General features: G+C 46.2%; 3 protein-coding genes across 4 annotated transcripts in view; all 3 read right to left on the bottom strand.

Moving 5' to 3' along the window:
- Window positions 1-27,423, bottom strand: part of LOC145348140 (class I histocompatibility antigen, F10 alpha chain-like) — a 43,625-nt gene continuing 16,202 nt past the window's right edge. Inside the window, exons 5-8 of the mRNA XM_080196302.1 lie at window positions 5,688-5,789; window positions 5,062-5,094; window positions 4,700-4,747; window positions 1-617 (exon numbers count right to left, since the gene is read on the bottom strand). Of these exons, the coding sequence (XP_080052428.1) occupies window positions 4,701-4,747; window positions 5,062-5,094; window positions 5,688-5,789 (182 nt within the window). The 3' untranslated portion in view covers window positions 1-617; window position 4,700. The remainder of the gene's footprint in view (window positions 618-4,699; window positions 4,748-5,061; window positions 5,095-5,687; window positions 5,790-27,423) is intronic.
- On the bottom strand, window positions 8,691-11,015 carry LOC145348235 (class I histocompatibility antigen, F10 alpha chain-like). Its single transcript, XM_080196435.1, has 4 exons — window positions 10,898-11,015; window positions 10,409-10,669; window positions 9,826-10,098; window positions 8,691-8,977 (listed from the first exon to the last, which is right to left on the bottom strand). The coding sequence occupies exons 1-4, from the start codon at window positions 10,959-10,961 to the stop codon at window positions 8,691-8,693; spliced, it is 885 nt and encodes a 294-aa protein (XP_080052561.1). The 5' UTR covers window positions 10,962-11,015.
- The window catches only part of LOC145348141 (class I histocompatibility antigen, F10 alpha chain-like), an 86,170-nt gene continuing 84,070 nt past the window's right edge, over window positions 25,324-27,423 (bottom strand). For both annotated transcript variants that reach the window (XM_080196304.1, XM_080196303.1), the window contains one exon: window positions 25,324-25,847. The gene's annotated coding sequence lies outside the window, so the exon portion shown is untranslated. The remainder of the gene's footprint in view (window positions 25,848-27,423) is intronic.

The following is a 27,423-nucleotide window of genomic DNA, read 5'->3' as shown; positions in this document are numbered from 1 at the left end:
TCTGGTTGGGCCTGTGGGGTGTCACCGGGTCAATTGGTCCGACCATCAGGGTCGCATTAGACCACGGACCACGGTGGCAGCTGCGAAGGTCCATGTTTAGACCCTGGAGGTCTGATGAAAGCAGTAGAGGCTGAGTGGCAGGTCTCTCTGTTGCTCAGAGCTGAGGGACCTGCACATGCGCAATGGTGTCCTCTGCTGTTGTCAGACACCATTCTGGTTGTGTAAGATCTACCCCCTCCTCCTACAAGTGAGAAACAGATTGGGGGCTCTTTTCTGCTCTAAGTGCATAAGATTGTAGATTTGGATTCATCTAAATGACAGATCAAAAACTCTCTCATTTTCTGGACATAGAATTTTTTCCATAAGATCATTCACTGTGCAGAATAAACAGAGCAGATCAGTTCAGAATAGCTCAGAAAGTGCAGCTCCATATACAGCAATTGCTTCCAAACCATCACCACAGTTCCATTTAAACAGAATCACATGTGTGGCTTGAATCAGTCAGTTGCTGTCACCTTGATGAAATCACATCTTCCCTCATCCTCTCATCTTCTCCTGCTGCTGCTCTCGGCTACTGGGGTCCCTGGATTACAAACCTCAGAATACACTGGAGGGCACTGGGGATGAGAAAGAAAAACTGAGGCAAAGCCAGCAGAGCTGGAACACATCAACAAAACCCACCAGACCCCCACAAAAAAAAGCAGCAAAATCCATCAGACCCCTAACACCCAATAATGTAGAAACCTGGAAGAGATTCAGAGAGAGGAATATTGGGAAAGAAGAAGGAGCAAAACAAAATACTAGCAAGAAAAATCAAGGAACCTCCAAGGATGTTATTGAAGTACTTGAAGAGAAAAGGACAGGGAAAGAGTAAGTCCTGGTGGAGACCAATAAGACAGTCTGTGTGAGAGGGTGGAGAATGTGTTGAGGTTGTGAATAAATACATTGTCACTGTCTTTGGGAAACAGAGCAATGCTGATATTGCAGTTAAGAAAGAAGTGTGTGAGTTATAGCATCAGATAAACATTGTAAGAGATATATTCACGGATTTTACAACTTTGAAAGATGATAAATCACTGGGTTAAAAGAAGCAAAGGAGGGAATTGCAGAGGCTCTGATCATCAGAATCATTCTTCCCAAGCTACAGGAGTGTGAAAGGAGATTAAAGGACTGCCAATATTACACCATGGATTGAAATGACAAGGGGCAATATGAGTAATTATACACCAGTTAGTGCAATTTGGGTGCTGGGAACATTGTTGGAACCAATTGTGAGGAACGGTACAAACCTTCATTTAGAAAGTCACAGATTAATTGAGGAAAGTTAACGTGAATTTAAGAACATAAGAAATAGGAGCAGGAGTAGGCCATCTAGCCCTTCGAGCCTGCCCCGCCATTCAATAAGATCATGGCTGATCTGTCGTGGCTCAGTTCCACTTTCCCGCCCTCTCCCCATAACCCTTAATCCCTTCTCTTATCAAAAACCCATCAACCCGCTTCTTAAAAATATTTAGCGAGGCAGCCTCCACCACTTCAACGGGCAGAGAATTCCAGAGATTCACCACCCTTTGAGTGAAGAAGTTCCTCCTCAACTCCGTTCTAAACCGCCTCCCCTTTATCTTGAGGCTGTGCCCCCTAGTCCTACTGTCTTTTTTGAGCGGGAAGAGTCTCTCCACCTCTATCCTATCCATCCCATTCATCATCTTATACGTCTCAATGAGATCTCCCCTCATTCTTCTAAACTCTAACGAGTACAAGCCTAGTTTATTCAGCCTCTCCTCATAGCTCAATCCCCTCAACTCCGGTATCAGCCTAGTAAACCTCCTCTGCACTCCCTCCAGGGCCAAAATATCCTTGCGCAGGTGCGGCGCCCAAAACTGCACACAGTACTCCAGCTGCGGCCTCACCAATGCCCTATACAGCTGCAGCAAGACCTCCCTACTTTTATATTCAATCCCCCTCGCTATGAAGGCCAGCATCCCATTCGCCTTCCTGACCACCTGCTGCACCTGCAAGCTGGGTTTTTGCGATTCATGCACAAGGACCCCGAGGTCCCTCTGCACCGTCGCCTGCTGCAGTTTTTCGCCACGTAAGTAATAGTCCTTCCTACCATTCTTCCTACCAAAGTGGACCACCTCACACTTGCCAACATTAAATTCCATTTGCCATTTCCTGGCCCATTCGCCCAGCCTATCTAGATCCTTCTGCAGACTCTCCACACCCTCCGCACAATTTGCCGTTCCCCCAATCTTGGTGTCATCAGCAAATTTCGACACCCTGCACTCGGTTCCCTCCTCCAGATCATCTATATAAATGGTAAATAGCTGAGGCCCCAGCACCGACCCCTGGGGCACCCCACTAGTCACCATCCGCCAATCCGAATAGCACCCATTGACCCCCACTCTCTGCCTCCTATTTGACAACCAATCCTCTATCCACGCTAACACCCTACCCCCAACTCCATGTCCCCTGACCTTCTGCAATAACCTCTTGTGAGGTACCTTGTCAAACGCCTTCTGAAAATCCAGAAAGACCACATCCACCGGCTCTCCTCTATCCACTGCCCTAGACACATCCTCATAGAACTCCAGTAAATTTAAGGGGAACTCATCTCAAGCTTTCTGACTGAAAATTTGGAGGAGGTGAGATGGAGGGCTGATGAGGGCAGTGGGGTGGACATGCTCAACATGCATCTTAATAACACTTTGGACAAGATCCCACATGGCAGGCTGGTCAGAAATGTAAAACGCATCGAGATTCAAGAAACATTGACAAATCAGACCCCAAATTAGCTAAGTAGCAGGAAGCAAAGGGTTAAGGAGTTGATTGTGAGTAGAATGATGTGGATGGAGATGCTGGCGTTGGACTGACCATCAGTCATCTGAGGAAGGCGCAGTTCTCCAAAAGCACATGATTCTGAATTGGACTTTGACCTGATGTTGTGAGACTTCTCAGACCTAAATAAGACTTCTTGTTACCAGTGGGGGTTCCAAAGGACCCAGCACTCACACCCCCACTTTTTGTAGTTCATGTGAATCATTTAGATTCAAATGCAGCGGGAATGATAAAGAAGTTTACAGAGGTACAAATATTTTCTGTGTGGGTGTCAGTGAAGTGGAAAGCTTCAGACTGCAGGAAGGTAGAGATGTTCTGGGCAGTTGGGAAGAACAGTGGAAAATGGAATTCAATCCAGAGCAGTGAGAGGTGATGGATTTTGGGAGGATTAACAAGGCAACGGGAATCCCCAATAAATGGGAGGATAATGAGTAATGTGGAGGAACAGAGGGACCCAGGTATGTATGTGTCTACAGATTGGGAAAATTTTCATGACAGGTTAATTACATGGTAAAGAAGGTACAGAACATGCTTTTCTGCATCAGTTGAGACAGACAGCAGAATGGTTTTGCTAGAACTATAACAAAACCAGACAGACGACAGCTGAAGTGCAGTCTGAAAGGATGGTAGAGGCAAAAACTCTCACCGGATTGAATCAATTCTTGGATGTCGAGTTGAAGAGCTGTGATCCACAGAGGTACAGACCGAGTACACGAAGGTGAGATTAGGCTGGAGAGTTCTTCATTAACAGGAAGAGGGATGATGGGCTGAATGGCCTCACTCTCAATCAAAAATATTCTATCCTTCAACATTTCAACCACACAACACCAGCTAAACCCATCAGAGCCCCAAACACCAGCAAAACCCATCAGAACCCCAAACACCCGCAAAACCCATCAGACCCCTAAACACCAGCTAAACCCATCAGAGCTCCAAACACCAGCTAAACCCATCAGAGCCCCAAACACCAGCTAAACCCATCAGACCCCTAAACACCAGCCAAACCCATCAGAGCCCCAAACACCAGCTAAACCCATCAGACCCCCAAACACTAGCTAAACCCATCAGAACCCCAAACACCAGCAAAACCCATCAGAGCCCCAAACACCAGCTAAACCCATCAGAGCCCCAAACACCAGCTAAACCCATCGCAGCCCCAAACACCAGCTAAACCCATCAGAACTCCAAACACCAGCAAAACCCATCAGACCCCAAACACCAGCTAAACCCATCAGAGCTCCAAACACCAGCTAAACCCATCAGAGCCCAAAACATCAGGTAAACCCATCAGAGCCCCAAACACCAGCTAAACCCATCAGAGCCCCAAACACCAGCAAAAGCCATCAGACCCCAAACACCAGCTAAACCCAACAGACCCCCAAACACCAGCTAAATCCATCGGAGCCCCAAACACCAGGTAAACCCATCAGAGCCCCAAACACCAGCTAAACCCATCAGACCCCAAACACCAGCTAATGATCAGACTCATCCCAAAGCACAACTAATATTAAACCCTGTGGGAGTGGCACAGCTCAGTGACCAACTTCAATCAAATGTCTGGGAGTTACAAATTCCTTAAGAAGACTGAGTAGCTTAGCAGAGGCTGGCGAGGCTGTGATGTTTCTGGATGTCTCAACACCTCAATACACACCATTTCTCCACCGTCAGACTGTACAGGAGTAGCCGTCTCCAAAAGGCCAGTCTCAAAGCTTGGTGTTGGATTGGATGAGCTGCTCTTTAGTGACTATACAGCGAGAGACAGACACTGAGCTCACATCCCACCCACCAGATTGTACAGTTAAATCCAGCGGGAATATCCCAGTTAGAAGGATCAACTCCCAATATTTATCAACACAGTTCATACCTCAGGTACTTGTGGAGGATCTGGATGAGGAATCCCCATCATCAGAAGCTGTTAAAGGAAGAAGAGGTGTTAAAAATTTGTTCATTATCAGAGAGACAGAGACTGTGGATGTGATCAAGAAAATATGAGTGAGACAAAGAGAGACAGAGAGACATAGAGAAAGAAAGATATTCTTACACATCCATACTGACGGTGACACGTAGAAGCCCACACACTCACACATAAATGCACGATGGACGCACTCACACACACGTGAGCATGCACACACACACACACACACACACACACACACACTATGTTTGAAACAGAATGAACAATGATGTACACAGTTGCACAGAGACAATATTTGATGATCAGCTTACTCTTTGCAGGATTGTAGTCGCTCTTCCCTCTCCCTGTAAAACATGGAATGTTCAGTGAGTGAAGAGACTGAGAGAAAATCAGAGACAGAGGCTGGAACTCTCACTCGCACTGAGCCCCTACAACACAATTCTGAACCTTCACTCCCACCACAACCTGAGACCTTCACTCCTTCTTGACCCTGGATCCTCCCTCTCATCCTGTCCTGAGACCCTCACTCCTACCTGACCCTGGATCCTCACTCCCGTCCTGTTATTAAACTCTCACTCTTACCTGAGCCCTCACTGATACCCTGAACTCCTCATCCAATTTGAGACCCTTCCCATAATTCTCAAACCCCCTTTATCATGAGCCCCTTACTGACCCTATTGCAAACCTGCAGCTCTTCCACCCACCCACCAATCCCCTCCCTGCCCCCACACCAACCTGAGACCCACAGCCTGAGCCACTGTTACTCTGGAATACTCTCCCAGAATCCCTGCCCCCAGTGAACTATCATCCGCTGTCTCTGACATCCATCATTATGAATTGATTCGAAAGGCTAATCATGGCACAAATCAATTCCAGCCTCCCGGACTGCCTGGATCCACTACAGTTCACCTACCGCTCTTTTCCCTCCAATTCCTACCTTTCTTCTTGTAGATGACGACAGCCACAATGGGAGCGATGAGCACAAGGACCCCGACCACAATCCCAACAGTAACAGCAACCTGGGAGCGAGACTTTGGTTCTGTTAGAGAGAGAATCAGAGAGACTGAGTGAAACAGGGAGAGGGAAAAGTGAGAATCAGAGTGAAATAGAACATGAGAGAATGTGAGAGAATGAGGGAGAGGACAATCAACTAAGAGTAAGGGAGAGAGAGAATGAGAGATAGAGAAAGATGAGGGAGACAGAATGAGAGAGGGAATCAGAGAGAGAGAAAGAGAAATGTGGGAGTGAATCAGAGTGAGAGTGAATCAGGAAACACAGGATATATGACATAGAAAATGGCCTTTCAGCCCATCCAGTTGATGCTGGTATTTATGTTCCACTTGAGCCTCCTCCCATCATTCCTCATCTAATTAAACCATTTTAACTCTATTCCCCCTCCCTCATTTGCTTGTCTATCTTCCCCTTAAACTATGCTGTTCAGTTCAGCCACTCCCTGTGGCAGCGAGCTCCACATTCTCATCACTCTTTGGGTGAAGAGGTTTCTCATGAATTCCCCATTGGGTTTCTTGTATTGATGGCTACTGGATAGGCTCTTCACACAAGAGGAACACTCTCAATGTGTCTGTCTATCAAAAACCTTTCCTAATTTTAAACTCCTCGATTAGATCAACCCTCAGCCTTCTGTTTTCCTGAGAGCAGAGACCCAGCCTGTTAATCCTTTCCTGAGATATCCACCCACTCATTTCTGGAATCATCTCTGTAAATCTTCTCGACACTCTCTCCCCTGACTCTATATCCTTTATATGAAATGGTGACTGGAACTGCACACGGTCTGTAAATGTGGTCTCACCAAGATTTGATCCAGGTTTAGCAATAATGTTCCTACTTTACAATTCTATTCTTCGAGAAGTAAAACCTGGTTTTCGATTGTATTTTGTTTATTGCCGAACCTGTAACTGTATGTTTACTGATTGGTGTATTTCTACACCAAGATCCTTTGTTCCTCAACCCTATTCATCGTTAACTGAAAAATACCTCACGTTTATCCGTGCTGAACTTTACTCACCAACTATTTGCTGAAGTTTATTCATGTCCTATTAATTTACTCCAGTTCTCCTCAATATCAACTAATTCCCCTAATTTGGTGTTATCTGCAAATGACTGTGGCCAAACGGGCCATCTAAAATGGCGTTTTGTAAAGCACTCTGGGACAATTAGGCAAGAACTAAACTGACAGGCTGCAGTTTAAAGACAGAGACAAACAGGCTGCAACCCTGACGAGTGAATAAACACGATATGGGTCATCTCCAGGATGAAAGGGACTTTATTGTCACACTGGCTTGTTTCATCTCCAGGATGAAAGAGACTTTCTGGTCACACAGGGTTGTGTACCAGACATAAGGGCACCGTGAACCCTTGTTTAGGAGGGAGGTATGTGACCGATGTGCCTCCAGTACCTACAGACATGGCCGTTGGGGACACACCCAGAGATCGGTGTGGTCCCATCTGATTGGACTCTTATCGATCAGGGTGATCAAGTCCTGATCGGTTGATTCGCAATGGCCAAAAGGAGCTTGAAACCCAACGGGGTATAAAGGGTGCTGCGCAACCAGGAATCTCTGTCTCTGACCCCACAAATGAGCTATAAAAATGGTGAACATCGCCGGCGACAACCAGTACGAGGAGAGCCACCATACCCGAGAAGGAAGGAAGGAAGGAAGACCAGAGCCAGAGTTCCAGATCAGACCAAAGCACCAGACTACGCAGATGGCTACCAGGACCAGCACACAGATAAAGGCCAATATCTGCTTGGGTACTTACCAGTCACGCAAAGTTAAGGTCTTGTATTGGACTTGAATTGTAGTATTTTCTGTAAGATAACTTATTGTTGGTCAGGTAGGTGATTATTCCATTGTGTGAGTTTAAATAAATACTGGTTATACTCATAAGACATCTACTCGTAATTATTTGTCCACAGTATAAGGGTTAAAATAGACTGTGCGACAGGCAACATTAAGCAATGGTGTTTTTGACTCTAATGTCCAAGTTATGGGGTGTAAGTTGTGAACAGCGGTGATCCCAGCACTGATCCTTGTGGAACACCACTTAACACTTTCTGTAATTCTGAAACACCCTTTACTCACACTCTCTGTTTTCTGTCTCAAAGTCAGTGAGTGATCCATTCTGTCACTCATCCCCTAACTCCACTTGCTTTGACCTTATCAATCAGTCCATCACGAACCCCCTTTCCTATTTCATTTGAAAAATGATATATTACGTCCATTACATTACCATTGTCGATTCCCTTCGTTACATCCTCAAAAATTCCACTAAGTGGAGTAAAACAAGATTTTTCATTTCAAAATCCATGCTGAATATTCACTGTAATAATATTTGATTCTAGATTTTCATGAATTGTCTCCAATAGAAGGAATTCCATTATTTTTCGGAATACTGATCTTAATCTGACTGAAGTAAACTTCCAGGATGCACTGGGTCCTGTCCGACTGTAATATTTGATGTACAATTGTCACATGTATTGGTATACAGTGAAAAGTATTGTTTCTTGGATACAGCAGGCTCTCTCCATCTTCTGATATTCCACGGTGCCCTATCTCCTGTAATATCCTGGGATATATCGGGTCCTTATAGGCTGCAATATCCCAGATACACGGGGAATGGTCCTATGACGAATATCTCAGGATACACAACGGTCTGTCCTACTGCAATATCCCAGGTATACTGGGTCCCACCTACTGTAATATCCCAGAACACCCCAGGTCGAGACCTACTCTCGTGTCCAATGTTACACCAGGCCCAGTGCAATCACAATATCCAATGATACATTATATCACATTGCACTGTGAAACCATAATATATAACACATTGAATAATATTTATTTCCCTCTCTCTGTATCCTGGGCTGACAGCTCAGCACTGACCCTCCCTCCTGTGATCCTGGTCTGAGGCTGGGTCCTCTCTAACAGTGAGAAACAGTCTTACCGTAAATCACCTCCAGTGTCTCCTTCATCCCGCTGTGTTCCACCCGACAGGAATACTCGGCCTGGTCCTCTGGATCAAACTCGATCCATTTCTGGATCTGGTAGGTGCTGTCGTGATTGGGTAAGATCCCAGTGGACAGAGTCACACCAATCACCACTCCATCTCTCCACAGACTCACCTCGATGGCCTGAGGGTAAAACCCGGTGACGGCACAGGACAGCCGGTTAGAATCACCCAGACGGGTAAAGGACACGACGGGGGCAACTGAGAGAGAAAGAAAGAGGAGTCAGTACAGGAACCTCGAGATAGAGAGTCCCGGCATCACCCCCTTCACCGACTCTCACTCCCCCCTCACTCACCGACTCTCACTCCCCCCTCACTCACCGACTCTCACTCCCCCCTCACTCACCGACTCTCACTCCCCCCTCACTCACCGACTCTCACTCCCCCTCACTCACCGACTCTCACTCCACCCTCACTCACCGACTCTCAATCCCCCCTCACTCACCGACTCTCACTCCCCCCCCACTCACCGACTCTCACTCCCCCCCCACTCACCGACTCTCACTCCCCCCCCACTCACCGACTCTCACTCCCCCCTCACTCACCGACTCTCACTCCCCCCTCACTCACCGACTCTCACTCCCCCCTCACTCACCGACTCTCACTCCCCCCTCACTCACCGACTCTCACTCCCCCCTCACTCACCGACTCTCACTCCCCCCTCACTCACCAACTCTCACTCCCCCCTAAGTCACCGACTCTCACTCCCCCCTCACTCACCGACTCTCACTCCCCCCTCACTCACCGACTCTCATTCCCCCCTCACTCACCGACTCTCACTCCCCCCTCACTCACCGACTCTCACTCCCCCCTCACTCACCGACTCTCACTCCCCCCTCACTCACCGACAGTCACTCCCCCCCCTCACTCACCGACTCTCACTCCCCCCTCACTCACCGACTCTCACTCCCCCCTCACTCACCGACTCTCACTCCCCCCCTCACTCACCGACTCTCACTCCCCCCTCACTCACCGACTCTCACTCCCCCCTCACTCACCGACTCTCACTCCCCACCTCACTCACCGACTCTCACTCCCCCCTCACTCACCTACTCTCAATTCTCTCTGTCCGTACTCCAGGTATTTTGTCAGCCACTCGATACACTCCACCTTCAGGTAATGTTTCCATCGCTGAATGATGTCAGTCTGCCGGTTGCACCAGTTTTTGGTGATCTCCCCCGAGGGCCCCGGGGTCACCCACACCATGTGATCCTGGTCAAAGCTGAGAACATCATGTCCGTCCCACCCATACTTCCTGAATCCACTCGTGGTCCCATCATCCCACAGGTCACAGCCAGTCATCAGCTGGTAAACATGGATCCCTGTGGATCAGAAACACAAACAGCCAATCAGAGACACTCCCAATGGGTGATCCCACCTGCACAGCCAATCAGAAGCAATCTCACGGGGTGATCTCATCGTACAGCCAATCAACATCAACTACTCTGCCCCCGCCCCCATTCACAGCCAATCAGAGCCAGCCTCAATCCCTCCACACATTCACAGCCAATCACATTTCCTGTCACATCTCCAATCGCAGCCAATCAGCCTCTGGCTCCCGGTTCCTGATCCACTCTGGGTTTCTCCTCATTCCCACCTGGATCCCCGGGTGCTGGGAGAGTGAGCACTCACCTCCTGTCTGGTTAGAGCTGGACATGAGGAGCGGAATTTTAGCTCTGAAATACATCTCCCGCTTCTGTACGAACATCTTCTTCCTCTCCCAGGCTGCCGGACCCTCGCTCTCCACCATCCACTGCTCCCGGGGGATCAGCTCCCTCCGATCACTGTCGTACATAACAAACTGGACACCGTCCACATAACCGACAGCCACAAACTCCGGGAGACCCGGGATCTGAGTCATTCCCGTGAGGAAATACCGGAGGGAGTGAGAGCCTGAAATAGAGAGAGAGAGAATTCAGGATATACACCCTAAAAACACCAACACCCTCACACACACACACACACAGATCAGGGCATGAACCCCAAAACACTGATTCCAAACCGAGCGCAAGACCTCCACCCAGGCTGGCATTGCCCCTCTCACACCCCATCACTCACTGACCCAGGGTTAATACCCCAGTACCCAGCCTGGCATTGCCCCTCTCACACCCCATCACTCACCTGCAGACACCTCTCCACACAGAAGGACCAGCACTATCAGTCCAATCATTGCTGCTTCCCTCATGTTGGGGAAACATTTGGAGGAAACTCTTTCTCAAAGAAAGACCATTTTCTCAACTCACTCCTTCTGTCTTTTCCTGTTTACACCGAGACACAATCTGATTGGACACAAAATAGCAGGTAACCAATCAAAATAAAGAGTTCCAGTGAGTCATCAGTCTCCGGCAGAATAGACACAAACAGGGTGAGGAACTTCCTCAATTTTGAGAAATGTCCAATCAGATAAACTCTGGGAGATTAAAACGCCTTTCATTTAACCTCCTTTTATTATTGTGGTGATCGGAACCCTCTCCAAGACCAATCTCCCCTTCCTGAGGTGCGGTGTCCAGAACTGAACACAGTGACTCCAAACAGGTTCTCAACAAAGACTCTGTGAAACTGAAACTTCACTTCCATCACTTTGATGGTGTCTGGATGGTTTACAGTGTTCCATTAGACAGACTGGTGAAATGGGCAGACACAGGGCAGGTGAAATACAATCCAGTGAAGTATTTTAAGTGATGCAGTTTGAACAGAAGAGTGTACAGAGGTAATGTAATTTGAATGGCACAGTCATAAAGGGATTGTAGGAACAGAGAGACCTGAGTGAGTGTGAGGCTGGCAGGAAGATGTGATGAGACTGTGAAAGAAGCATATATACCCCATTGCTTTATAAATAGAGGCACAGAGTACAGAAGCAAGGAGATCGTGCTGAACATTGATAAAATATTGATTAGATCTCAGCTGGAGAATTGACCCCACCTCTGGTCATAGTGTTTTAGGAAGAATATCAATGTATTTGAGAGGGTGCAGAGGAGATCTGCTGGAATATTATTGGAGATAAGGGACTTCTGAATGATACTGGGACAATTCAATGTGTTGGGCTACGCATATCATTCATAAAACATGGAAAGACATTGCATTGCCCGAGAGTGGATGATGACCTGGAGTTCATATTTTCTCTGTAGAGAGCTCCTTAGACAGCGAGCCAGCCTACCGTCACCTGACCTGTATGGTACTTGAGGGGGAGATATTTGCTTGTTTTGAACTGGAACCACTTTAATTGATGGGGAATAAAACTGAAAGGCAAAGGCTATTGATGTTTTGGAAATCGAATTACAGGGCCTGGGTGGGATAGTGGTCAGTGCAGATGCGATTGGTCAGATGGCCTCTTTCTGCACTGCAGGCTTTCTATGATTCTATGATTTTTGGATCACTAACCTAAATCTAGCTCCAAAAGTTGGGGGGGTGTGGGGGGGATGTATTTTCTGACTTAGGGTGTTAGTAGATTGAAAGGGATGTTACAATTTAAAAAATTATGTGGAGATGCTGGCGTTAAACTGGGTTAAACACAATAAGAGGTCTCAAAATGCCAAGTTGAGGTTCCGGCAGGCTTGTTTGGTGGTGGGGGCCACTGGCATTTGGGGTGCTGCCCCTTTGTCAGGTGAGTGGCCACTCGCTTGGTGGGCGGGTGGGGTGGTGGTGGCAGTGTTCCAGGGACTGGTGGCTTTTGTTGCCGGGTAAACTTGTTGGCCTTTGACTTGGTGTTGTGAGACTTCTTACAATTTACAAAAGCCATGTTACAGGATGTGTGCACACTGGGGGACATGAGGAACATTGATGTCTACTGTTAATTTAATATTATTGCAAAATGATTTTTTTTTGTCTTCTAATAAACAATAAGGGAATAAAGAGTTATGGGGAGCAGGTGGGTAAGTGGAACTAAACCCACTATCAGATCAACCATGATCTTATCGAATAGCGGAGCAGGCTCGAGGGGCTAGATGGCCTACTCCTGCTCCTATTTCTTATGTTCTGATATTATTATGTTGAACCTATTGGTTTTGAACTCAGTCTCTTCGGGGAATGAGTTGAGGAATTGATATGACCCAATCTGATTCTCTCTCCATCTTGCCTCAAATTGTGTCTGGTTCACAACCTGTTGCCAGAGATTCCTCATCTGAGTGTCACCTGTCTGCATTTTGGACCTGCAAAGCTGGAACAGTAAGAATTGGTCCAGATCCTCCTCCGTGCAAAGCTCTGTTGGTGTGAGACTCCAGACATCCACTGGTCTTCACATGAGGGGACACCAGCTCAACAGCATTGAACCCCTTCAAATTTTATCCTTTATTTTAAAAAGCCTATTCTCAACAGCGCATCTCTGCATTGATACCCTGCTCAGGAGTTGAGGGTCATATTTTTCCATGAAAAGAGGACTGGTTAACAGACGGGAGACAGAGATTAGACATTAATGCACTATTTTCGAGTTGGCCAACTGTGACTAATGGAGTGTCACTGGGATCAGTGCTGGGACTTCAATTTCCAATCTACATTCACGACTCACACCGAGAGGCTGAGTGTAATGTATCTAAATTTGAAACAGCTACAAAGCCAGATGGAAGTGCAAACTGTGGAGGACAAAGAGAAGCTGCAAAGAGATGTGGACAACTTAAGCGAAGGTACAAGGTGGCAGATAGCATGTAACGAGAGCCAGTATGGGGTTACACTGCATCTCAACACAATATGGCCTTCTGCGCATTCACACTTGTCCGTACAGATGTCACTCTGCTGAACCCAGTTGACTAGAAGGCGTTTAAACTGAAAGATGTCCATCCTTCAGTAATAGCATCGCACTTTGTTATATTGTACAAGGGAGAAATAAAAAGAGGGCAGAGTAAGAGAATAAGAGACAGAGTCAGAGTGAATTGTGGAACAGATGTTCAAAACCAAGTACTGGTTCCAGGAAACCTTGTAAAGTCTGTTTTCTACTGAGAAAACTTCCATCAAAGAGACAGAATCTTAATGATATTATATCGGAGACAGGCACATTATTAATCTCACACTCAGACTCAGTTACCTGTTACAATCTCAGAATTTCAGACAAAAATGCTTTGTGAAATAAATGATTGCGTGTAAGAATATTTCTGAGACCAGGCCACATTTATTTATGTGCTAATTCAGGTGTAATGAAGTCAGACAGTTTTGTCTGTGGACTCAGTGAATGCACATTGCACAATGAGTGTGTATTGGAGGTGACATGTGGCTTCCAGTTTCACATGGTGGGAAAGCATTAGAGCTGCTCATATATTGTTTGCTGGAGCAGAGAGAGAGAGCTAAGATTTTACCTGTTAAAAACCTGTTTAAAATAAGTTTAAAGCACTTTACTCTTTTAGAACTGTTTAAAGCATTTATTTATTGTATTTACTGCTTTAAGAATTCTGAGGGAGTGGTTAAAAGGCATTTGTGGACCAGCCTGCTTTAAATCAGCGCCAGGTTTAAAAGGAGGCCTGGTGTAGACAGCGGGCAGCGTCTGAGCGGGCAGCGGAGTGAGTGAGAAGCAGAGTGAGCTAATAGGGCTTAATATCAAAAAGGGCTGGAAGGAAAAAAGGCCAGGTGAGTTTGTTTGAAAAAACAAGGAAAAAAATTTTTTCAAAACTACTACAGCAAGAAACAAGGAAAAAAATTTTTCCCCATAAAAAATTACAGTGAATAATGGAGAGGCATGTGATGTGTGGTTTCTGTATGATGTGGGAACTGGTGGACCCCAGGGTCCATCCCAGTGACCATGTCTGCAGTAAGTGCAGGTTGCTGGAGGAGCTCCAGCTCAAGGTAGATGAGCTGGCCTCTGAGCTACAGACACTGAGGCTCATCAAGGGGAGAGAGGGTGCCATTGTCAATGGGGTGCAAGTGACATCCACCCCCCCTAGACTGGCTAAATCTAAGGGTCAGGGACAAAAGGGGGCTGCTGGGAGGAGGAAGGGGGGTGAGGAGCGGAGGCCTCTGCCTCTTAATCTGCATTACAGGTTTGAGGTTCTTGCTTCCAGTCTGGAAGAGGACGAGGCAGGTGAGGTTGGTGAGCAAACTGCACACGGTACAGTGATGCAGCAGGACATAGGCAAAGAGAAGGGGAAACGGAACGTAGTAGTGATTGGAGATAGTGGGGTGAAGGGTATTGACACTGTCCTTTGTCACAATGACAAAGTGCACAGAAGGGTGTGTTGTCTGCCTGGTGCTCGGGTACAGGATGTCGCAGCTGGGCTGCAGAGGAACCTGGAGTGGGAGGGTGAGAACCCGGTCGTTGTGGTACATGTGGGTGCCGGCGACGTAGGCAAAGTGCGGTCTGAGGATCTGGGGAGGGAGTATGAGAAGCTGGGAATGGAATTAAAAAGTAGAACCGACAAGGTGGTCGTCTCTGGGCTACTGCCTGAACTGAGTGCAGACGGGCATAGGGTTGACAGGATAAAGGAAGTGAATGGGTGGCTCAGGGATTGGTGTGGGACGAATGGGTTCGAATTTATGGGGCATTGGCACCAGTATTGGGGTAGGTGGGACTTGTTCGGGCGGGATGGGGTTGGTCTGAACCGTGCTGGGACCAGAGTGTTGGCGAATCGAGTAAAGAGGACTGTAGACAGGGCTTTAAACTAATTAGGGGGGGAGGGTGCGAGGGTAGGTGACGTTACGAGGTCTAAAGTTAAGGATAGGGTACAGGTAAGGGAAGAGGCCGAGGATGTCCCAATTGGTGGCGTTACGGCAAATAGGGTCCAGGTGAAGGCTGGGATGAAAGCGCTTTATCTGAATGCACGAAGCATTCGGAATAAAGTGGATGAGCTGATGGCGCAGATCGACACAAATGGATACGATCTGGTGGCCATTACAGAGACGTGGCTGCAAGGTGACAGGGACTGGGAGATGAATGTACAGGGCTATCCAGTGTTTAGGAAGGATAGGCAGGAGGAAAGAGGGGGTGGCGTAGCTCTGCTGATTAAGGATAGTATCAAGGTGGTAGCAAGGGATGATATCGGAGCCAAAGAGCAGAAAGTGGAATCGTTGTGGCTGGAGATTAGGAACAGCAAAGGGAGGAAGACGCTGGTGGGTGTCGTCTATAGGCCCCTGAATAATGATCTGGAGGTGGGGCGGGCTGTTAACGCGCAAATAAGTGCGGCGTGCAGGAATGGGACGGCAGTAGTTATGGGGGATTTCAATCTGCATATTGATTGGTCGACCCATGTTGGACGAGGTGGGCTCGAGGAGGAGTTCTTGGAATGCTGCCGGGATAATTTCCTTGAACAGTGTGTGTTGGAGCCGACGAGGGAGCGAGCTATCTTGGATCTGGTGTTATGTAATGAGGCGGGTAGAATTAGGGACCTTGCGGTGAAGGATCCTCTTGGAGAGAGTGATCATTGTATGGTGGAGTTTCTGTTGCAGATGGAGGAGGAGAAAGTGGGTTCCCGTTCACGTGTCCTTTGTTTGAACAGAGGGGAGTACGGTAGGATGAGAGAAGAATTGGCGAATGTGGACTGGGGGAGCGCGTTGGAAGGTAGGTCTGCTGAGGAGCAGTGGAGGATTTTTAAGGAGACCTTTCTTGGTGCTCAGCAGAAATTTATTCCGATGGTCAAAAAGGACCGTAGGAGGAGAGGTAATAAGCCGTGGATAACGAAGGAGGTGAAGGAAAGTGTTAAATTAAAAGCGGAGGAATTTAGAGTAGCTAAGAGCAGTGGGCGAGAAGAGGATTGGGAAAGGTTTAAATGTCAACAAAGATTGACAAAGAAGTTGATAAAGGAGGGTAGGAGAAGCTATGAAGCTGGGCTAGCACTTAATATAAAAAAGGATAGCAAGAGTTTTTATAAATATATAAAAAGGAAGAGGCTGGCTAGGGTGAACGTTGGTCCTTTAGAGGATGAGAAAGGGGACCTAGTGGTAGGGGATGGGGATATGGCTAAGGTCTTGAATAACTTTTTTGTTTCTGTCTTCACGGAGGAGGACGTGAATAATTTGCCAGGTGTTAGCGATGGAAAGGTGGTAGGACTGGAGGGTCTTAACGACATTACTGTTACTAGAGAGGTGGTGCTCGACAGACTGGAGGGGCTGATTGTGGACAAGTCCCCAGGACCGGATGGAATGCATCCGAGGGTTCTGAAAGAAATGGCGGAGGTTATAGTGGATGCCTTGGTGGTTATTTTCCAGACCTCGCTGGATTCCGGGGAAGTGCCGGAAGATTGGAAAACGGCTAATGTTACGCCGTTGTTTAAGAAGGATGCCAGGCAAAAGGCGGGGAATTATAGGCCGGTTAGTTTAACGTCTGTGGTAGGTAAAATGTTAGAATCCGTCATTAAGGAGGAAATTGCGAGGCATCTTGAAGGGAATTGCTTGATAGGGCAGACGCAACACGGTTTCATTAAAGGGAAGTCGTGTCTGACAAATTTACTGGAGTTCTATGAGGATGTGTCGAGGGCAGTGGATAGAGGAGAGCCGGTGGATGTGGTCTTTCTGGATTTTCAGAAGGCGTTTGACAAGGTACCTCACAAGAGGTTATTGCAGAAGGTCAGGGGACATGGAGTTGGGGGTAGGGTGTTAGCGTGGATAGAGGATTGGTTGTCAAATAGGAGGCAGAGAGTGGGGGTCAATGAGTGCTATTTGGATTGGCGGTTGGTGAGTAGTGGGGTGCCCCAGGGGTTGGTGCTGGGGCCTCAGCTATTTACCATTTATATAGATGATCTGGTGGAGGGAACCGAGTGTAGGGTGTCGAAATTTGCTGATGACACCAAGATTGGAGGAAAGGCAAACTGTGCGGAGGGTGTGGAGAGTCTGCAGAAGGATCTAGATAGGCTGGGCGAATGGGCCAGGAAATGGCAAATGGAATTTAATGTTGGCAAGTGTGAGGTGGTCCACTTTGGTAGGAAGAATGGTAGGAAGGACTATTACTTACGTGGCGAAAAACTGCAGCAGGTGACGGTGCAGAGGGACCTCGGGGTCCTTGTGCATGAGTCGCAAAAACCCAGCTTGCAGGTGCAGCAGGTGGTCAGGAAGGCGAATGGGATGCTGGCCTTCATAGCGAGGGGGATTGAATATAAAAGTAGGGAGGTCTTGCTGCAGCTGTATAGGGCATTGGTGAGGCCGCAGCTGGAGTACTGTGTGCAGTTTTGGGGGCCGCACCTGCGCAAGGATATTTAGGCCTTGGAGGGAGTGCAGAGGAGGTTTACTAGGCTGATACCGGAGTTGAGGGGATTGAGCTATGAGGAGAGGCTGAATAAACTAGGCTTGTTTCGTTAGAGTTTAGAAGAATGCGGGGAGATCTCATTGAGATGTATAAGATGATGAATGGGATGGATAGGATAGAGGTGGAGAGACTCTTCCCGCTCAAAAAAGACAGTAGGACTAGGGGGCACAGCCTCAAGATAAAGGGGAGGCGGTTTAGAACGGAGTTGAGGAGGAACTTCTTCACTCAAAGGGTGGTGAATCTCTGGAATTCTCTGCCCGTTGAAGTGGTGGAGGCTGCCTCGCTAAATATTTTTAAGAAGCGGGTTGATGGGTTCTTGATAAGAGAGGGGATTAAGGGTTATGGGGAGAGGGCGGGAAAGTGGAACTGAGCCACAACAGATCAGCCATGATCTTATTGAATGGCGGGGCAGGCTCGAAGGGCTAGATGGCCTACTCCTGCTCCTATTTCTTATGTTCTTATGTTCTTATATGGCAGAGAGCAGAGCTGTGGGGCTGTTCAACTTTGCTGGCAAGGATGGAAAAGGAGGAAACTTTTTTTTTCAATGAGAGACTTAGGTGCACTCCACAAGAAACACAAAAAATCCATGAGGGGCAATCATAGAATTCCAACAGTGCAGAAGAAGGCCATTTGGCCCATCAAATCTGCACTCAACTCTCTGCCAGAGCATCTTACACGGGCCCTATTCCTGAAACCCAGCCAGTTCCCCAAACCTGCTCACCTTTGAATACTTAGTGCCCATTTGGCATGGCCAATCAACGTGTCAGAGGAAACCGGCGATCTTGGAGGAAGCCCACAACAGCACAGGCAAAACATGCAAACTTCACACGGACAGTCCGTATTCCAAAGCCGGAATTGACCCCGAGTCCCTGGTTTGTGAGACAGCAATACTAACCACTGTGCTCCGTGACTTCCTTCAGAAGCTAATCAGAAAAGCAAATGGTACCTTCATCTTTATAGCAATGGGATTCAAGAACAAAACAAAAAATTCTTGCTACAAATTTAAAGACCGTTGCTGAAATTGCAATTTTGTGTAGAGTTATCCTGGAATTTGTACAGAGAAGGTTTAACTGGCTGATTCTTGGAATGATTGGGATTTGTTTTATGAGGAAAGGTTGTGCAGGTTGTGGGATTATTCATTGGAGTTTAGAAAAATTAAAGTTATCTCACTGAAACAGGTTAGATTCTGACAGGGCTTCATTGGTAAGATACTGAAAGATTCTTTCTGTTGGTGAGCAATAAAACATGAGGGCAAAGCCTCAGGGTAAGAGGTGAACCAGTTAAAATGACGAGAAATTTCTTCACTCACCTTTGTGATTTACAACCCCAGAAAATTAAGGATGAATACTTACTGAAGGTATTGAAGATAAATAGATCTGTGGTGTCTCAGGGAATGGAGGTTACAGAGAGCAGGACTGAAAGACAAGATGAGGCAGAAGATCAGCTATGACTGTGTTGGAACTATGGACAGGTTCAAGGGGCTGAATGGACTATTTTGCTGTTATCTCTCATGTTCTCTGCTGACTTATGGTTCAGATCTACACCCCAGCAATCCCACCTCACACTCCATCACCCACAGAAATACTACACACAAAGGGACCAGCATTATCAGTACCTCTGTGATTCTGTCCCTCTCAGTGTGTGAGCTGTGTCCTGCACTGATACTGTCTCTCTCAGTGTGTGAGCTGTGTCCTGTACTGACACTGTCTCTCTCAGTGTGTGAGCTGTGTTCTGTACTGAAACTGTCCCTCTCAGTGTGTGAGCTGTGTCCTGTACTGATACTGTCCCTCTCAGTGTGTGAGCTGTGTCCTGTATTGATACTGTCTCTCTCAGTGTGTGAGCTGTGTCCTGTACTGATACTGTCTCTCTCAGTGTGTGAGCTGTGTCCTGTACTGATACTGTCCCTCTCAGTGTGTGAGCTGTGTCCTGTACTGATACTGTCCCTCTCAGTGTGTGAGCTGTGTCCTGTACTGACACTGTCCCTCTCAGTGTGTGAGCTGTGTCCTGTACTGATACTGTCTCTCTCAGTGTGTGAGCTGTGTCCTGTACTGACACTGTCCCTCTCAGTGTGTGAGCTGTGTCCTGTACTGATACTGTCCCTCTCAGTGTGTGAGCTGTGTCCTGTACTGATACTGTCCCTCCCAGTGTGTGAGCTGTGTCCTGTACTGATACTGTCTCTCTCAGTGTGTGAGCTGTGTCCTGTACTGACACTGTCTCTCTCAGTGTGTGAGCTGTGTCCTGTACTGATACTGTCCCTCTCAGTGTGTGAGCTGTGTCCTGTACTGATACTGTCCCTCTCAGTGTGTGAGCTGTGTCCTGTACTGATACTGTCCCTCTCAGTGTGTGAGCTGTGTCCTGTACTGATACTGTCCCTCTCAGTGTGTGAGCTGTGTCCTGTACTGATACTGTCCCTCTCAGTGTGTGAGCTGTGTCCTGTACTGATACTGTCCCTCTCAGTGTGTGAGCTGTGTCCTGTACTGATACTGTCCCTCTCAGTGTGTGAGCTGTGTCCTGTACTGATACTGTCCCTCTCAGTGTGTGAGCTGTGTCCTGTACTGATACTGTCCCTCTCAGTGTGAGAGCTGTGTCCTGTACTGATACTGTCCCTCTCAGTGTGTGAGCTGTGTCCTGTACTGATACTGTCGCTCTCAGGGTGTGAGGTGTGTCCTGTACTGATACTGTCCCTCTCAGGGTGTGAGGCGTGTCCTGTACTGATACTGTCCCTCTCAGTGTGTGAGCTGTGTCCTGTACTGATACTGTCCCTCTCAGTGTGTGATTTGTGTCCTCTATGACACTCTCCTTCTCAGTGTGTGAGCTGTGTCTCTGCTTATGTTATGCCTTGTGCCATTGAAGCAATTACGATAACAATAGGTCTCAGCTTGCTGAGCCGTGTTTGAGAAGTTACTGTGTTTGTTCAGGAAGGAATTGATTTGAAAAACTGAATATTTAATAAGACAGAGTTGAATTGAAAGTTGGTGCACAATGAAACAGTATTTGATGATTCGATGCTTGGATAAGATTTGAGAAATTGGAATGTTTGGGAGAAAGTCGACAGGAAGAAACAAATAGTGAGAGATCACGGAGATGTGAGACCAAAGATTAGATTATTGAATCAGGAAGAAGAAATGGATCTCGCTGCTTTTCAGAAATGGGCTGTTGATGTCTGGTTGGTGGAATATCAGAAGCAGGTTCGAAAAAAGAAATTAAACACTGTCGCTGCAAGAGTGGGTCAGAGGCTGGGAATTTGGTGGAGAGTAACTCACCTCCTGGGCAAAAGTGACTCGATGGGCCGAACCGGCCTCCTTCTGCACAACAAGGATTCTATGGTTGATCGATGGTTGAGTTTATTCCGACAACAACTGAAGAGAGGGAGAGGGGAGGGGGGGATTGTTGATGTTCTGTGAATTCCGTGTTGAAGTTGGAAAATTGTGGGTGAACTGAGGCAGTTTGATGCTGTTGTCCGGATTGTAACCGCGGGGAGACAGACGTGGGGCAATGCCATTGAGATGATGGAAAATGAGCTGCGGGATTGACTGTTGTCGGAAAGAGAGAAAGTTCATGAGTTTCAAATCAAAACCGGGACTGAAGCGGATCCTCGGCTTCCGGGTGGGAGAAATTAAACAGGAAAATTGCAGTGAAATAGAAATGAGAGTGAGTGAAAGGAATTTCAGATTGTGTCCCCAGAATTGAGAAAATAAAACAAGTTTTACTTTTTAAGTTGAAGAAGTATGCAGAAGTTTTGGAATTGAAACACACTCTGTTGGAAACTCCGCCCTCTGTTGTTTCAATGTAATAATCTTCAATGTTTCCTTTTCTGTTATTTGTGAAACGCGGTTTTCCCTTAATTTCAACAACAGACATTAGTGAAGAAAGAAGATGTGATGGAATTTATTTTATCCCCTTTTAAAAGGCACATTTGTAGGGTTGAAAAGATCCATAGTGAAAGTTGAAGTGATGTGAGAAAGAATTGTGTGTACAGATGTGTGTGTGTAAATGTCCTGTTAGTGAATGAGGAAAGGCTGTGTGAATGCTCTGCATTGCTGTTCCTTCAGACCGGCTCCAACTCTGATGTGTTCTCCTGAAAATGGTGAGGTCTAAAGGGGGAGAACAGATTAAAAGCTTTGAAACTGAAAACTTGTTACCGCTACAGTGAAACTCTACTGAAACGGGTGAAACATGTGGATTTCTAATCCTGATACAAATCCACATCTGTCAGAGTGGAGTCGTTTCTTAAATTTTGACGATGTAATTTCGAATTCTTGTGTTTAAAATCTTCATTAAAAAAAACCCTGGGTACAATTGGGACTTTACCTTCTAACCTATTTTGCTCCAAGATTTTTATTCGGAAATATCTATTTTGAATTGGTGAATCGACAAGATTTGAAGAGATTTACTTGTTCTGAAAGCGCCATTACTCTGAGAATATTGTAACCCAGTCTCTTTTTGAAATCACAGTGACAGTGAATTCCTTCACCAAACATGTTTTAATTTAGAATTAACCCATTCATCTCCAAGCAGAATAAACCTTTTGTGTTGGTTTTATGAAGACACACACCTGCATAGGAGACAATTGTGTCCAATACAGCAAAGTGTAACAATATTTTCAACAGTTATAAGTATTTCGAAACTTATCTGCAGATACCAATTTGATACAAAGGATCCGATATTATGAAGATGTTTATTATTTCCTGAGACTGGATCCACCACAGTTTGTGTACTGCCACAACAGGTCCACAGCAGACACCATCTCCCTGGCCCTGCACTCAATCCTGGAGTACCACAATAACAAATACACCTCTGTCAGACTCCTACTTATTGACAATAGCTCAGCCTTAAACACCATTATTCCTACGAAACTCATCTCCGAACTCCTTGGTCTGGGCCTCAGTCCCTTCCTCTGTGACTTGATCCTGAACTTTTGAACCCAGAGACCACAATCCGTAAGGATAAGCAACAACACCTCCTCCACAAACAACCTCAAAACCAGTGCCCCACAAGGCTGTGTTCTTAGCCCCTTTCCCCTCGAACTTGATTTTCAAGTTTGCTGAGGATACCACCTTAGTGATGAGACAGACAACAGGAATGAGGTAGAGAATCCAGTGAACTGGTGCAGCAACAATAATCTCTCCCTCAATGTCAACAAAATGAAGGAGATTGTCATCGAATTTAGGAAGCGTAAAGGAGAACACGTCCCTGTCTACATCAACAGGGACGAAGTAGAATGGATCGAGAGCTTCAGATTTTTAGAAATCTAAGTCACTAGCAACCTGTCTTGATACCCCCATGCCAGTACTATAGTTATAAAAGCTCACCATCATTTCTGCTTTCTCAGAAGTCGAAGGAATTTTGGCATGTCAGCTATTACTCTTACCAATTTTTACAGATGCAGTATCGAAAGCATTCTTTTTACCTGTATCACAGCTTGGTATGGCTCCTGCCATGTCCAAGGCAGCAGAAGCAAATGCAGCCCAATCCATCACACAAACCAGCTTCCCATCCATTGACTTTGTCTACAATTCCTGCTACCTCGACAAAGCAGCCAGCATAATTAAGGACCCCATGCACCCTGGACATTCTCTCTTCCACCTTCACCCATCGGGAAAATGATACAAAAGTCTGAGGTCATGTACCAACCAACAGAAGAACAGCTTTTTTTCCTGCTGTCATCAGGCTTTTGAATGGACTTATCTTGCACTAAGTTAATCTTTCTCTGCACCCTGGTTTTGACTGTAACACTACATTCTGCACTCTTGTTTCCTTTGCTACAAATGATATGCTCTGTTTGTATGGTGCGCAAGAAACAATACTTTGCATTGTGTGAAAATACACGTGACAATAATAAATCAGATCAAATCAAATCAGATCAAATCAAATCAGAGTGCTTGGGAATGTGAGACCTGACATAAACACACTAACCATTAAGCAAACATAAAGGACAGACAAAATTGGAATTCATGAATTCAATACATATGAATTTAAGCCTTAAATGCTAAAGAAGAAGTTCCCTGAGAATTAAAATACATTTTAGCTAATTTCTCTGAATGTTAGGAAATAAACTACACATGGGGCTGTCTGAATTTGTGATGATTTGGAGAATATCAGTGTAATTTAATCATCTGCTTAAGTAATAAATGTCACCTAAGATATGGGGGTGGGGGGTGGGGGAGTGGGGGGAAATCAACATAGTGATGATCAGCCACGATCAAAATGAAAGGCAGAGCAGGCGCGATGGGCCGAATGGCCTACTCCTGCTTTTAGTTTCAAGAAGGAGCAAACATGTTAGTGTTAAAAATGAAATCCAATGTCAAAAGAAAATATTACATTGGACTGCCAATATTCACCAATGCTCATGGATGAGATTGGATGGAAGCCAATGGGATGTTTGTCTGCAGAAAGTGATTGAGAATGAGATGTAGCATTAGGAAACACATACATTTTCTCTTCTTTCTCAGAAGACTAAGGAAATTTGGCATGTCAGCTACGACTCTCGCCAACTTTTACAAGTGCAACTTAGAAAGCATTCTTTCTGGCTGTACCGCAGCTTGGTATGGCTCCTGCTCTGCCCAAAACTGCAAAAAAACTACACAAGGTCGTCAGTGTAGCCCAATCCATCACGCAAACCAGCCTCCCATCCATTGACCCTATCTACACTTCCCACTGCCTTGGCAAAGCGGCCAGTATAATTGAGGACCCCACGCGCACCAGACATTCATCCTTTGACCTTTTCCATTGGGAAAAAGATACTGAAGTCTGAGGTCGCTTGCCAACCGACTCAAGAACAGCTTCTTCCCTGCTGCCATCAGACTTTTGAATGGACCTACCGTGCATTAAATTGATCTTTCTCTACACCCTAGCTATGACTATAACAGTACATTCTACACTCTCTTGTTTCTTTCTCCATTGATGGTATGCTCTGCCTGTATAGCATGCAAGAAACAGTACCTATCACTGTCTGTTAACACATGTAACAATAATAATCAAATCAAATAACTGCGCACACACCAACAACTTAAGATAAATCATCATGGGTGTAACATGGTATTGATGTATATTTCAGAGAAAGGAAAATATAGATTAACCTGGTAATTTGTTAATTCACTCTCGGTGATGTTTGTGCTCTTATCTCTGATTTTTGAAAATGAAATGATAGTTGACAGGTTTGTCATTACCAAAGGCTTTGGCACCAAGCAGTGGGGTGTAGGCAAAGAATCCACAACAAGCACCCTACTTCCTCTACTACCATCTCCGCCTCCTCCCTAGAAATGATGTCGGGATACAAATACAACTGTGATTGAATGAGTGTCATTCTGTTATGTCTTAAAATGTTCCCACCACAGTGCTGTTACCTGTGGCATTATTTTTGTACTCAAGACTTTACAGAGGCAGGAAATGAAAAATAAATCTCATTTATTGTAGAAATTAGAGCAATGTCAAAAATTGCAGAAACAGATTCTGGTTTGAAAAACACAAATCAAAAATCCTCACAAATATCAAAATATCTCTGAGACACAGATTCCCTGACCCCCAACCTGTGGGTTCAGGACAACAGCTCCTCTCCAAATTCCCAGCACCAGTGTAAACCCCAGGGATTGTCCCAGAGACTGAACCCCCTCATTCCACAGCCCACCCACCTCACAGTGAAAGCAATGAGTGAATCAGCAGTGAGTGAAATGGATTCCTAAACTCGACACAGGGTAAACAGGGCAGATCAGAAGAGATTAAAACTTCCAGCTGCAAGTAGAGCAATCCCTGATAAAACATCCCAGTTCCATTTGCAGAGTTCCACATGTAAAGTTTGAATCCATCAGTCGCTGTCACCTCAATGAAATCACACCCTTCCCGATTGTCTCATCCACTGTGCCGCTGAGCTTGGGGACTGGTGTTCCTGGATTACAAACCGGACACTGGAGAACACTGGGGATGAGAAAGAAATACATCATTAGAGAGTAAGGCAAACCCAGCAGAGCTCTAACACCCCCAACAAAACCCATCAGATCCACCTGACCCCCACAAATACCAGCAGCAAAGGCTATCCCACCCATAATGGCTCATACTGTGGAAACCTACACAGAGTGTGGGATGAAATTAAAAAGGATCATTAGGTAAGTAAAGAGGGGACATAAAAAGTGCTGGCAAGAAGAATCAAGGAACTTCTAAGGATGTTCCATTAGTACACATAGAGAAAAGGATCACGAAAGAATAGGGTCTTTTGGTTTGGTGAATTAGCCCTGGGAAATGCACAGCGTTATGGGGTAGGCAGCAGAAGGAATTGTGGGATGGCGGAGGAGACAGTGGACCAGGATAAGACACTCCGTCGGAGAGTCAGTGCAAACCTGATGGGCCAAATGGAACTGTAGGGATTGCAATGCACTGTAGGGATTCAATATTTCCAAGGAGGTTTGATAAGGGCAGTGCAGGGGAAGTGGTAATCATGCAATTTAACAATGCTTTAGACAATATATAAGATCCCACACGAAGGTTGGCCAAAAAAGTAAAATGTCCTTGGCACCCAAGTGACACTGACAAATCAGATCCCAAATTAACTCAGTGACAGGAAGCAAAGGGTTAAGAGGTTCATTGTGACTAGAATCATGTTACCGGTGGGAAGGTCCATAGGGCCCAGAATTCATTCCCTCGCTTTTTGTAGTTCATGTGAATGATATGGATATAAATGTAGGGGGAATGATAAAGAAATTAACAGATGTAAAAATATTGTCCGTGTGGGTGACAGTGAGGAGGAAAGCTTCAGACGATAGGAAGTTAGAGATGGTCTGGGCAGTTGGGAAGAACTGTTGGAAAATGGAATTCAATCCGTAACATTGTGAGGAGATGGATTTCGGGAGGAATAACAAGGTAAAGGGAATCGTCAATAAATGGAAGGATAATGAATCAGGTGGAGGGACAGAGGGAGCTAGGAGATGCCAGGACACATCACGGACATGTTTAGGAAGGTATATATCATGTTCTCCTTTATTAGCCAAGGCACAGGGCAGAGTGGTTTTGCTAGAACTGTAAACAACACCAGACAAACGACAGCTGAAGCATTGCAAACAGTCTAAACATAATAAAATAAGAACATAAGAAATAGGAGCAGGAGTAGGCCATCTAGCCCTTCGAGCCTGCCCCGCCATTCAATAAGATCATGGCTGATCTGTCGTGGCTCAGTTCCACTTTCCCGCCCTCTCCCCATAACCCTTAATCCCCTCTCTTATCAAGAACCCATCAACCCGCGTCTTAAAAATATTTAGCGAGGCAGCCTCCACCACTTCAACGGGCAGAGAATTCCAGAGATTCACCACCCTTTGAGTGAAGAAGTTCCTTCTCAACTCCGTTCTAAACCGCCCCCCCTTTATCTTGAGGCTGTGCCCCCTAGTCCTACTGTCTTTTTTGAGCGGGAAGAGTCTCTCCACCTCTATCCTATCCATCCCATTCATCATCTTATACGTCTCAATGAGATCCCCCCTCATTCTTCTAAATTCTAACGAGTACA

This window comes from Carcharhinus amblyrhynchos, chromosome 9, assembly GCF_965287045.1.
Source record: "Carcharhinus amblyrhynchos chromosome 9, sCarAmb.v2.hapA, whole genome shotgun sequence".
NCBI lineage: Eukaryota > Metazoa > Chordata > Chondrichthyes > Carcharhiniformes > Carcharhinidae > Carcharhinus > Carcharhinus amblyrhynchos.
This window is presented reverse-complemented; position numbering and strand designations above follow the sequence as displayed.

Bases quoted from the DNA above. Each gene is read 5' to 3' on its own strand.
- LOC145348235 (XM_080196435.1), bottom strand. From the start codon at position 10,961: ATGAGGGAAGCAGCAATGATTGGACTGATAGTGCTGGTCCTTCTGTGT. The intron at 10,670-10,897 runs GTGAGTGATGGG...TCTCTATTTCAG, and splicing joins GTGTGGAGAGGTGTCTGCAG to GCTCTCACTCCCTCCGGTAT. The intron at 8,978-9,825 runs GTGAGTGAGGGG...TTTCTCTCTCAG, and splicing joins ACAGAGAGAATTGAGAGTAG to TTGCCCCCGTCGTGTCCTTT.